The sequence below is a fragment of the Mustela erminea genome, chromosome 9 (genome assembly GCF_009829155.1).
Source record: "Mustela erminea isolate mMusErm1 chromosome 9, mMusErm1.Pri, whole genome shotgun sequence".
Classification (NCBI taxonomy): Eukaryota; Metazoa; Chordata; class Mammalia; order Carnivora; family Mustelidae; genus Mustela; species Mustela erminea.
In genome coordinates this window covers 52007865-52020734 of record NC_045622.1, presented here as the reverse complement: position 1 = coordinate 52020734, position 12870 = coordinate 52007865, and the positions used below count along the sequence as shown (strand labels likewise).

Here is a 12870-nt window from a genome sequence, read left to right as displayed (position 1 = left end):
CTGTGGCTTTGAATACCTCTTGGTATGAGCCAGTGTGGGACGCAAGGCAGAAAAGTATCCATAGAATGTTATTTTTTATAAAACTTTACATGTTTTCTTTGAACACATCCTTACTTGAGGCTCCTTTATAAGTAAATTTGGGAAAGTTCTCTCAGGCAATTTCTCTGGGAGCTGTGGTTCTTGCTAAGGGAGCCATTGTATGTCACATGAGAAACTTGAAACCAATTTCGTAGTGTTCTCTCTCTCTCTCTCTTTTTTTTTAAAAGAGTACCAGAGTAGCTTCTTTGGAGAAAATGACTTTTTTTTCTTAGTGTCGATAATTTTGCATCATGCATATGTGCACATGCATGAGCTTCTGTCTTTCTGCCTTTTTGTCCCTATTCATGTGTCGTATGGGGGAGTGGGAATTGGATAGGGGACAATAGGAAGACAAAAGGGGCTAAGAAGGGGCTAAGAAGATAGTAAGCCCATTGTTTTTTGTTTTTTAATTTAGAGATGGGGAGGGGCAGAGGGAGAGGGAGAGAGAATCTTAAGCGGGGTTCCCTTTCACAACCCTGAGCTCAAGACCTGAGCTGAAATCAGACACTTACCCATCTGTGCCCCCAGGTGCCCCAAGCCTTTATCTTTTTAATGTTGCCTTTGGCAGCTCCTGTGATAGGTGACTGATCTGATAAATGTTCCTGGGAAATGAGTGTGCACAAATGTTAAACCACTCGTTGAGCAGGACCTTCTACGGTGTCCGGATGGTGTATGCTGGGGAGACCGGATGGTGTATGCTGGGGAGACCGGGGCCTTCAGTGCTAAGCTGGTTTGAAAGTTTGGAGGCTTGTGCAAATCTAGGGTCTGTGCTCAGGATCTGGAAACAATAGGGCTTTAAGGAATGCCACTAAAATCTATCAAGTAGTTCTGTGTTATGCTTAGGAGTTTTTCTTTAAAATAGATTAGAATCCGAGCGGGGGATAATGTTCTTTTAGGTGCATCTGTTTTAATGTATGAGAGTGAGTAAGAAAGCATGCTAATCCCTGAGCCCTTGACCTAGGATCCATATCTCAGGACCCTCCCACCATCCTGTCTGTGGGATTGTGCTGGCGGGGTTGCGGGGGGCGGTTGTTGGCTAATTAAACGTGATGACAGACCTAAAAGGAGGAGGGCTCGGAGGAGCCTTATTGTATGCAAGTGCTGTGAAAATATGGAGTGCCAAAATAATACAAAGTAGGAGTAGCCTCCCTTGACAAATGAGGAAATGGAGTCAGAGAGTCTCACTGACCATTGCCAGGCAGTTAGGACCAGAGTCAGGATGAGGCCTGAGATCTTGACATTGTTGGGTCTGGCTGGTGGGCCTGTGTTGTCATTGCTTACAGTCTCTCATACCCTGGGCTCCTGTAAGAACACATGGATTCTTTATTTATTGTCTGTATGTGCCTGGAAAATTTTTTTTTTCTGCCTCTTAGTTTTTTCACCTATGAAATGGGCATTTTACATCTTCTTAAGGCAGTTCTGGCATGAAAGGTGATCTAGAAGGCCCATGTGTCAAAATGAGAACCTAGAATAAGTTCGGAAGCAGAAGGCTGTTAACATGTATATCTGGGACATTTGTGGGGTGGTGGGCTTGGGTGGGGTTGGGGTTGGCTGTAGTCCAAGAAGACTTTCCGGAGGAAGTGATATTTTTAGAGCTGACCGTGGTCCCCACCATCCTGCTGGCTTTTTCCCTCCTCAGGACCTCCATGTTCCCAATGAGGACCGCATCAAGCAGCTGCTGGGGCAGGATGCCTGGACCTCGCAGAAGAGTGAGCTGGCTGGTTTCTACCCCCGGCTAATGGCCAAGTCAGACACGGGCAAGATTGGTTTAATCAATTTGGGCAACACATGCTACGTGAACAGCATCCTTCAGGCCTTATTCATGGCTTCTGAGTAGGTGCTGCTTTTGAATTTCCTGTCTGCCCCTCCTTCTCTTCTTTGGGCTCCCAGGTGTGTGGGGTGGAGATGAGGGGTTGGAGAGGGTAGTGGGGGGGGTGGTGGTTGGAGAGGACGGGGCCTTCTTTGCATTGGTGGCATAATTCCCTGAGGTTTGTGGGCACATGAAGAGGCAGGTGAGCAGTCCCTGAGAGCTCCAGGCCATTGACAAGGCAGTAGGATGAGACTGGATGGGAACTTGAGATAGGACTTTGGGGACTAGGCTATGGTGGGAAGGGGTCTACTCTGGGTTGGTCAACATCACTGATTTTTTCCCTGGAGTCCAAAGGAATGGATTGTGTTTTCCACTCACGCTGGTATTAGGCATTCCCTGCCCCCTTATTAAAATATAATCTTTATTGGTAATGGCTACCTATCTAACTTCAGGCTTGATTAAAAATCACTCAGGGTTTCAGTCACAAAAGTAGACATCTTTTCTTCCCCCAGGTTTTTTTTTTGTGTGTGTGTGTGTGTGTATGTTAAAATGTACATAAAATTTATGATATTAACTATTTTAATTGCACAACTCTGTAGTGGTAAATACATTCACATCGTTGTGCGATTATTTCCACCATATAACTCTTTTCATCTTGTGAATCTGAAATTCTATACTTCCTGAACAATAACGTCTCAGATTCCTGTTCTCCCTTCCCCCAGGCTCTGGCAACCCCATTATACTGGCAACCCAAGTGTTGCTTTTCCATTTTGGCCATTGGGAATACTGCTGCGATGAGTGTGGGTGTACAAATAGCTCTTTGAGATCCTGCTTTCCATTCTTTCGGGTGTATGTCCCGAAGTGGAACTGCTGGGTCGTAGGGTCGTTCTGTGATTAACTTTTTGAGGAACCTGCATGCTGTTCTCCACAGTGGCTGCACCACTTTACATTCCCACCAGCAGTCCACTTGGGTTCCATTTTCTCTACATCCTTGCCAACATTTCTGGTTTTTTTTTTTTTTTTTTTCTTTCTAAGAGAGCCGAGGGAGGGGGAGAGAGATAGAGAGAGAGAGAGAGGATGAATCTTAGGCAGGCTCCATGCCCAGTGCAGAGCCCAAGGTGGGACTCTGAGCTCATGACCTGAGCCAGAATCAAGAATTGGTTACTTAACTGACTGAGTCACCCAGGCACCCCTCTGTTTTATTGATAGTAGCATCCCAGTGGATGTGAGGTGGTATCCCATTGTAATTGTGATTTGCATTTTTCTGATGATTAGTGATGATTTTCTGATGAAAGTTGAGCATCTTTTCATGAGCTCCTTGGCCATATAGATATAGATATAGAAGCTTCTGTATCTTCTTTGGATACTCTGAAGTGGAAATGCTGGATCACAAGGTAGTTCTCTATTTTTAATTTTTTGAGGTACTCTGTACTGTTTTCTAGAGTACGTGTACCAGTTTACATTCCCATCAGTAGTGTGTAAAGATTCCTTTTGTTCCAGGTCCTTGCCAACATTTGTTATTTCTTGTTTTTGAAATAGCCATTCAGACCAGAGTGAGGCGATACCTTATTGTGGATTTGGTTTCCCTAATGATAGTGATGTTGAGCACCTCTTCAGGTTCCTGTTGGCCATCTTCTTTGAAAAATGATCTTTTGAGATCCTCTGCCTCTTTTTTAGTAGGACTGCTTTTTTTCTTGTTGAGTTGTCTGAGTTCTTCATATATTTTGGCTATTACTGACCCCTTATCAGAAAGGCGATTTGCAAATATTTTCTCTCATTTTTTTTAGGATGCCTTTTCATTTTGTTGATGGTTTCCTTTGATGTGTAGGAGCTTTTCAATCTGATGTAGTCCCATTTATTTTGCTTTTGTCACCTTTTTAAAAAAATTTTTTTAGTTTTTATAAACATATAATATATTTTTATTCCCAGGGGTACAGGTCTGTGAATCGCCAGGTTTACACACTTCATAGCACTCACCATAGCACATACCCTCCCCAATGTCCATAACCCCACCCCCCTTTGTCATCTTTATTTTTAAGTCAGATCTAAAAAATCATTGCCAAGGTGAGGCCAAGGAGCTTATAGACTGTGCTTTCTTATGGGAGTTGTATGGTAGTGGGTCTTAACGTTCAAGTCTTAAATCCATTTTGAGTTGATTTTTGTGTATGGTGTGAGATAAGGGTATGGTTTCATTCCTTTGCATGTGGCTGTTCTGTTTTCATAGCACTGTTTACTGAAGAGACTGTCCTTTCCCCACTGTATATTCTTGGCTCTTTTTTGTATATTGACCATATAAGCATTTTTTTGTTTTTTTTTTTTTTTGCCTTATTTTGGGGCACTCTGTTCGGTTGCATGGATCTCTTGATCTTTTTATGCCAGTACTGTATTGTTTTTGATTACTATAGTTTTGTAATGTAGTTTGAAATCCAGAATCGTGATGCCTGCAGCTTTTTCTTTTTTAAAATTGCTTTGGGTATTTGAAGTCTTAGATAGCTCCATACAAAGTTTAGAGTAGTCTGTTTTATTTCAATGAGAAATGCCATTGTCAATTAGATAAGGATTGCATTGAATTTAGATTGTTTAAAGTAGTACGAACATTTTAACAGTATTCTTCCAGTCCATGAACACAGAATACCTTTCCGTTTATTTGCATCATCTTTAATTTCTTTCATCAATGATCCTCATTCTGACACGTTGTCAGAAGACCAGGGAAGTAGCCTAACACTGTGTCACAATGCGTGCCTCGTTTACTTTGCTTTATCTCATCACATGGGCATTTTATCATCTCACATCATTACAGGAAGAGGGTGAATACAGTATAGTAAGGTATTTTGAGAGAGATCGATCATGTTCACATTACCCTTATTATAGTATGTTGTTATATTTTATTGTTAGTTGGTAAAATCTTACAGTGCCTTATTTATAAAATAAACTTTATCATAGATATGTATAGGAAAGAACAGTATATATATATGATTTGGTACTATTTATAGTTTCAAGCTTCTGTTGGAATCTTGTATCTCCTGCAGGTAAGTGGGGACCACTGTACAGGTCTTTTACCTTCTTGGTTAAATTTGATGCGAACATAAATGGTATTTTTAAATTTATTTTTCTTATGGTTTGTTACAGGGTATTGAAATGCAACAGATTTTTGTATCCTGCAACATTACTGAATTACTGAGTTTATTCTAAAGGTTTTTTTGGTGGAATCTGGGTTTTTTTTTAATATGTAATATTATGTCATCTACAAATAGAGACAGTTTTATTTCTTCCCTTCCAATTATGATGCCTTTTCTTTTTCTTGCCTCATTACTAGCTAGGACTTCCACTACTATGTTGAATAAAAGTGAGGGTGTGGACATTCTTATCTTGTTCCTCATCTTAGAGGAAAAGCTTTCAGGTTTTCACTACTGAGTATGTTGTTAGCTTTGGGCTTGTCCTAGATGGCCTTTATTATGTTGAGGTACGTTTCTTCTGTACCTACTATTTTTGAGAGTTTTTATTAAACATAAATGGATATTGAGTTTCATGCATCTGTTGAGATGATCATACAATCTTTATCCTTCATTTTGTTATGTAGTGTGCTGTGTCGGTTGCTCTGTGGATATTGTACCATCTTTGCATCCCTCCAATAAATCCACTTGATCATGTTATATGGACTTTTTTGTGCGTTGTTGAATTTGGTTTGCTAATATTTTGTTGAGGATTTTTGTATCTGTGTTACCAGGGATATTGGCCTGCAATGTTCTTGACATTGTCTGATTTTGGTATTAGGGTAATGCTGATCTTATAAAATAGTTTGGAAGCATTCCTTCTGTTTTTTGGAATAGTTTGAGAAGGCTTGGTATTAATTCTTTCAGTGTTCAGAGAAATTCATCAGTGAAGCCATCTGGTCCTGGTCTTTTGTTTGGGAGATTTTTAATTACTGAATCATTCTCCTTACTAGTAGTCATCTGTTCAGATTTTCTACTACTTGATGATTCAGTCTTAACAGTTTGTATGTTTCTAAGAATTTCTCCGTTTCTTCCAGGTTGGAAGAAATTTGTTGGAATATAATTGTACATAGTAGTATCCTAATGATCGTTTCCATTTGTGTGGTATCAGTTGTAATGTCTCTTTCACTTCTGGTCTTATTTGTGCCCTTTCTCATTTTTTCTTGGTGAGTGTAGCTAAGGGTTTGTCCATTTTGTTTCTCTTTTTCAAATAAAAAACAGCTTAGTTTTATTGATCATTGTTATTGTATTTTTAGTCTCCATTTATTTCTGTTCTGATCTTTATTTCCTTTGTTCTATTTTTGGGCTTAGTTTTTTTCTAGTTCCTTGAGATGTAAAGTTCGTTTATTTGAGATCTTTCTTGTATATTTTTAAAAAATATTTTATTTATTTATTTGATAGACAAAGATCACAAGCAGGCAGAGAGGCAGGCAGAGAGAGGAAGGGAAGCTGGCTCCCTGCTGAGCAGAGCCCCCTATATGGGGCTTGATCCCAGGACCCTGGGATCATGACCTGAGCTGAAGGCAGAGGCTTTAACCCACTGAACCACCCAGGTGCCCCTCTTTCTTATATCTTAATGTAAGCATTTATCACTATGATTTTCCCTTTTATTTTTTTTTTTTTAAAGGTTTATTTATTTATTTGACAGACAGAGATCACAAGAAGGCAGAGAGAGAGAGAGAGAGAGAGAAAGCAGGCTCCCAGCTCAGCAGAAAGCCCGATGCGGGGCTCGATCCCAGGACCCTGAGATCATGACCTGAGCCAAAGACAGAGGCTTAACCCACTGAGCCACCCAGGCGCCCCTGATTTTCCCTTTTAGAATTGCCTTTCCTGCATCCCATAATATTTAGTATCCTGTATTTACATTTTCATTTGTCTCAAGGTATCTTCTGCTTGGTCTAATCTGCTGTTGAATCCCTCTGTTGTGTTTTCCAGTACATTTATTGTGTTCTTCAATTTTGTGATTTCTGCTTGGCACTTTCTTATATTTTCTTTCTCTTTGTTCAAGTTGCCACTTTGTTCATGTACTGTTCTCCTTGCCTCGGTGAGCATCGTTATTTCTTGTTCTTTCATTTGCAATAGGTCTCTGTTTCTTCTTCATCCTTGACTGTCTGTGTTGGTTTGCATGCCTTAGATAAAACAACTACTTCTCTGGGTCTTGAAGGAGTGGTGTTGTGTAGATGAACCTTTTTGTTCATCCTTGCTCTTGCTTTTGGCTGTCTCTGAAACCACTGTGATTGCCTAAGCAGGCTGCTTTGTTCTTAGTGGCTCTTAGTAGTTCAGACTATGCCCAAGACCTGTCAGTGTCCCAAAGGGGAGGATCTCAGGCAGCAGCTAGATGCAGGGCTTACTGGAAGCCAGAACCTCAGGTAGCAGCTTTTAAAGTATGCAAATATACCTCCTTTGAGGGAAGACTGGGAGATGGGCATTTGCATCTTTGAAGACATCCTAATAGTCCTTTTTCTTGGAAAGACTGTGCAATTCTGTCTGTGCCTCTCTGCTGTTCCCTGGTATGGTAGCCCAACTGTTTCCTGTTTGTTATGGTACTATGTAATCTGCAAGTGTAAGCTTCACTGGCCACCAGAACCAGACAATCAAGGGGTGTTCCCTGGGTGGTAACTGCAAAAACCAGGGCTGCAGATGTGTGCATAAGCCTCTTTCTGGGAGACACTGGAAACCTGGAGTGAGGCAGAGGGAGAGTGCAAAGATGATACCAGTTAGCCTCTGCAGTCTTTGGAAGGTGTTTCAGTTGTTCCTGGATATGTGTTAAATTAGAAGCTCACACCTCAGGCTGAACTTTTAAGATAGACAGATGAACTTTTTCGCAGAAAGACTGGGCACGATTCACTCAGCTGCCTCTCTGCTGGCTCCTGAGGGGTTAGCCGTGATGGGTCTGTGCAACCTGTTGAAGTACTGTTTCCCAGTTTGCTATAGCGCTGTTGGTCTTGTGGACATCAGCCCCATCCCTTAGGTGCCCATTCCTTAGGTGCAGGTCTTAAAAGTTAGGGTGCCAGATGTGGCATTCATATCCTTCCCTCCTCAGGGAGAAGCTGGTAGTTGTGATTTCCCTCCTGATCGTGGGTCACCATGCCAGAGGTGGGGTCTCTGGTGAAATTGTGTCTCTATCTCTCCTTCCTGTGTCTGTGTTTTTCTCATTTCCCTGATGTGTAGGAGCTGCTTAGCTAGTTCTTAGATTTCTTTTGAAGGGAACTTTTCCATATGTAGCTGAACGTTTAGTGTGTCTGTGAGAGGAGTTGAATTCAGGATCCTTCTATCTTGGAGTGAAACCCTGAATGGTTTCTTTCTGTACAAATTTTTAAACTTTCATGAGGTCCAGTTTCTGTAATTTTGTTGTTGTCTGTGCCCGTGGTGTTTTCTCTTAGATGGTTGCCCAATCCAATGTAAGACTTTTGTGCCATGTTTTTTCCCCCAAGAGTTTTGTTGTTTTGGATTGTAAATGCAGGTCCTTGATCCATTCTGAGTTTTGTACGTGGTGTTATGTAAAAGGTCCAACTTCATTCTTTTGCTGTAGACATTTACTTTGCCCAGCACCGTTTCTTGAAAAGCCTGTCCTTTCCCTCATTGAATGATCTTGGCACTTTGTCAAAAATCACTTGATCATGTTCATGAGGGTTTTTTTCTGGGCTCTGTATTCCATTGGTCTCTGTGTCTGTCTTTATGCCAGTACCACATTGTTCTGATTACTGTAACTTTGCGTAGTAGGTTTTAACATCAGAAAGTAAGAGTCCTCCCAGTTCTGTTCATCTTTTTCAAGATTGTTCTTCATTATTTGTGATCCTTTGGGATTCCATATAGATTTTAGAAGTTTTTTTCTGTTCCTGCAAAAAAAATGTCATTGGATTTTCCTAGGGATTACATTGAATCTACAGATCACTTTGGGAAATAATGACATTTTGACAGTATTAACTCTTCTAATCCATGAATATGGAATGTGTATCCATTTATTTATGCCTTTGATTCTTTCAACAGTGTTTTGTAGTTTTCATTGTGTAATCTTTTACCTCTTTTTAATGCTATTGTAATTGGAATTGTTTTTGTAATTTTCTTTTTGGATTGTTCTTTATTGGAGTATAAAAATGCAACTGGTTCTTGTGTGTTGACTTTGTATCCTGCTACTTTGCGGAATTATTAGTTTGAATAGCTTTTTCTGTGGTTTTTAGGATTTTCTACATAACAAGATTATATTCTTTGCAGACAGATAACTTTACTTCTATTATTTATTTTTTGTGTGATTGCTCTGGCTAGACCTTCTAGTGCTGTGTTCATCAAAAGGGGTGAAATTAGGCATCCTTGCATTGTTTCTGATCTTGAGGAAAAGTTTTTAGACTTCACTGAGTGTTTTGTTTGCTATAGATTTTACTATATGGTTTTTATCATGTGGAGGTAATTTCCACAATTTCTATTATGTAGAGTATTTTTACCATAAAAGTGTACTGACTGTTGTCAGTTGCTTTTTCTATATCAATTGACTTGATCATGTGGTTCTCTCCTTTATTTTGGTGATGTATATATATTACATTGATTTTTTTTTTTTTTTTTTGGTATGTTGAACCGTCCTTGCTTTCCAGGAATAAATGCTACTTGGTCATGGTATATACTGCTTTCATTATTATTTTTATTTATTTGTTTTTTAATAGTACATTTCACCTTTTTAAAATATTGTTAAAGTTTATTTATTTATTTTAAGTAATGTCTACACCCAGCATGGGTCTTGGACTCACAGCCACAGGTCAAGAATAGCATGTTCTTCCAACTGAGCCAGCCAGGCATCCTGGTGTATACTGCTTTTAATGTGCTGCAGAATTCTGTTTGCTTATATTTGTTGAGGATTTTTGTATTAGGATTCCTAAAGGAAATCAGTCTGCAGTTTTCTTACGCTGTTTTCAGCTTTGGTATCAGAGTTATGCTGACCTCCTAGAATAAGTAAGATGTAAGAAGTGCTTTTCAGTATTTTCAAAAAGTTTGGGAAAGATTGGTATTAGTTCTCCTTTAAAGATTCGTAGAATTCACTTAGAGCCCTGAGGTCCAGGACTTTTCTTTGTTGGGAGATTATTGATTACTGATTCAACTTCCTTACTAGTTTATGTCTGCACAAACTACTCTTCATACTACTCTCTTATTATTCTTATTTCTATTGAATTGGTATTGATGTCCCCATGTTAATTTCTGATTTTAGTAATTTGAGTCTTTTTTCCTTAGTCCATCTAGCTAGATGTTTGTTAATTTTCTTTTAAAGATTTTATTTATTGGTCAGAGAGAGAGAGCATAAGTGGGGGGAGTGGCAGACAGAGGGAGAAGCAGACTCCCGCTGAGCAAGGAGTCCAATGCAGGACTTGATCCCAGGACCTTGGGATCACAACCCGAGCTGAAGGTAGATGCTTAACAGTCTGAGCCACCCAAGTATCACATGATTGTTAACTTTGTTGCTCTTTTTGAAGAACCAACTTTTGGCTTTTTTTTTTTTCTCCTATATTTCTGTTTTCTGTTTTAATTTTCTCTGCTCTAGTCCTTTATTTCTTTCTTCTAGCTTCTACCTTCTTCTGGCTTCTATTTCTAGCTTCTAGCTTTCTTCTAGCTTTAGTTTGTTCTTTTTCTAGTTTGTTAAGTTGTGAATATAGGTTGTCGATTTGAGATCTGTCTTGTTTTTTTTTTTTTTTTTTAAAGATTTTATTTATTTATTTGACAGAGAGAAATCACAAGTAGATGGAGAGGCAGGCAGAGAGAGAGAGAGGGAAGCAGGCTCCCTGCTGAGCAGAGAGCCCGATGCGGGCCTCGATCCCAGGACCCTGAGATCATGACCTGAGCCGAAGGCAGCGGCTTAACCCACTGAGCCACCCAGGCGCCCATCTGTCTTGTTTTTTAATATGAGCATTTATAGCTATGTTTCCCCTATCACTACTTTGGCTATATCCCGTAAGTTTTGGTATGTTTTGTTGTGTTTTCATTTGCTTCTGAGTAGTTTCTAATTTTCCTTGTGATTTCTTCTTTGGTCTTGGGTTGTTAAAGTGTCTCGGTGGCTCAGGTTATGATCCCAGGGTCTTGAGATCAAGCCCACATCAGACTCCCTGCTCAGCGGGGAGTCTTCTCCCTCTCCCTTTGTCATTTGCTCTCCCTGCTTGTGCTCTCTGTCTCCTTCGCTCTCTGACAAATAAATAAAATCTTAAAAGAAAAAAAGTATGTTGTTTAGGGGTGCCTGGGTGGCACAGTTGGTTAAGTGTCCAACTCTTGATTTTGGCTTAGGTCATGGTCTTAGGGTTGTGAGATCGAGCCCCAAGTTGGGTTCCTGCTGGGCCTGGAGCCTGCTTCAGATTCTCCCTCTTCCTCTGCCCCTCCCCACCCCTCTGTAACTCCCTCTCTCCTTACCTCTTAAAAAAAAGTGTTGTTTAATTTTCACAATTTTGTGCATTTTCTTTTTGTTACTAAATTCTATTCATCTAGGTGTGGTCGGAGAAGATTCTTTGATATTTATCTTTTAAAATCTGAGATTTAATTTGTGGCCTAATTTATAGTCTTTCTGGCAAATATCTCATGCGCACTTGAGAAGAATGTGTACTGCTGCTTTTGGGTGGAGTGTTCTGTACGTGTGTGTTAGATCTAGGTGGTTCTTGGTTATTGTGTTAAGTCCTCTGTTTCCTTAACCTTCTTTTTGGTTGTTCCTTTTTTTTTTTTTTTTTTTTTTTTACAAGAGAGATCACAAGTAGGCAGAGAGGCAGGCAGAGAGAGAGGAAGGGAAGCAGGTTCCCTGTTGAGCAGAGAGCCCAGTGCGGGGCTAGAGCCCAATGCGGAGCTTGATCCCAGAACCCTGGGATCATGACTTGAGCCAAAGGCAGAAGCTTAACCCACTGAGCCACCCAGGCGCCCCTTTCTGGTTGTTCTATCCGTGATTGTGGGTGGGGCACTGAGGTGTAGAAATGTCGATCTCTCCCTTTAAATTTTGTTTTTTGTATTGTGTATTTTGATGGCCTGTCATTTGGTGTGTAAATGGTTATAATTATCTTTTTGCTGTATTGAGCTTTTTATCAATACATTTCTTTGTGTTTTGTAAGCTTTTTTGTTTTAAGGTCTATTTTGTCTGCTATTAGTACAGCTGCCTCTGCCCAGTGCTGGTTTTCATTTGTATGGAATATCCTTTTCTGTCCTTTCACTCAACGCCTGTTTGTGTCTTTGACCTGCAAGTGAGTCCCTCACAGAGAGCCTAGAGTCAGATTGTGCATGTTTATCCATCCTGTCAATCTTTGTTTTTTGATGGGAGGGTTTAATCTGTTTGCTTTTACAGTAATTATGGATCAGGAGGGACTTCTGTCACTGTGCTATTTGGCTTCTACATACCCTTTAACTATTTTTGTCCCTAATGGCCTACATTCTTGTCGTCTTCTGTGTCCAGTTGATTTTTCATAGTGAAATGTTCAAATTCTTTATTTCCTTGCTTGTATATTGTATAGTTGTTTTCTTTGTTGTTACCATGGGGATTACACTTAACATTCTAAATTTAGAACCTTCCAATTTTAATTTGTAGCAGCTGAATTTCAATAACATAGAAACCTCTGCTCCTTTACAGCTCCTTCACACCTGTTTCGGTTGTCGGTGTTGCAAAATTAATTCTTTATACTCTGTATGTCTAAAAAGCATAAATCAGTAGTTCCTTTGTGTTTTAAGATTTTTTTTATTTATTAGAGAGTGAGCGAGAGCAAATGAGAGAGAGCATGAGCGGGGGCGGGGTGGCAAAAGGAGAGGGAGAAGCAGGGAGCCTAATGTGGCGCTCTGGATCTCAGGACTCTGGGATCATGACCTGAGCTGAAGGCAGACGCTTAACCTGCTGAGCCACCCAGATGCCCCAGGTCATGATCCCGGGGTCCCTCATCCCATCTGGCTCCCTGCTCAGTGGGGAGCCTGCTTCTCCCTCTCTGCCTACCACTGCCCCTGCCTGTGTGCGCACGTACTCTCTATCAAATAAATACATAAATCTTT

The 12870-nt window shown here is 40.3% G+C and overlaps 1 protein-coding gene across 1 annotated transcript in view; it reads left to right on the top strand.

Moving 5' to 3' along the window:
- The window catches only part of USP35 (ubiquitin specific peptidase 35), a 51069-nt gene that overhangs the window by 14913 nt on the left and 23286 nt on the right, over positions 1 to 12870 (top strand). The window contains exon 7 of the mRNA XM_032356732.1: positions 1718 to 1911. Coding sequence (XP_032212623.1) covers positions 1718 to 1911 — 194 coding nt within the window. The remainder of the gene's footprint in view (positions 1 to 1717; positions 1912 to 12870) is intronic.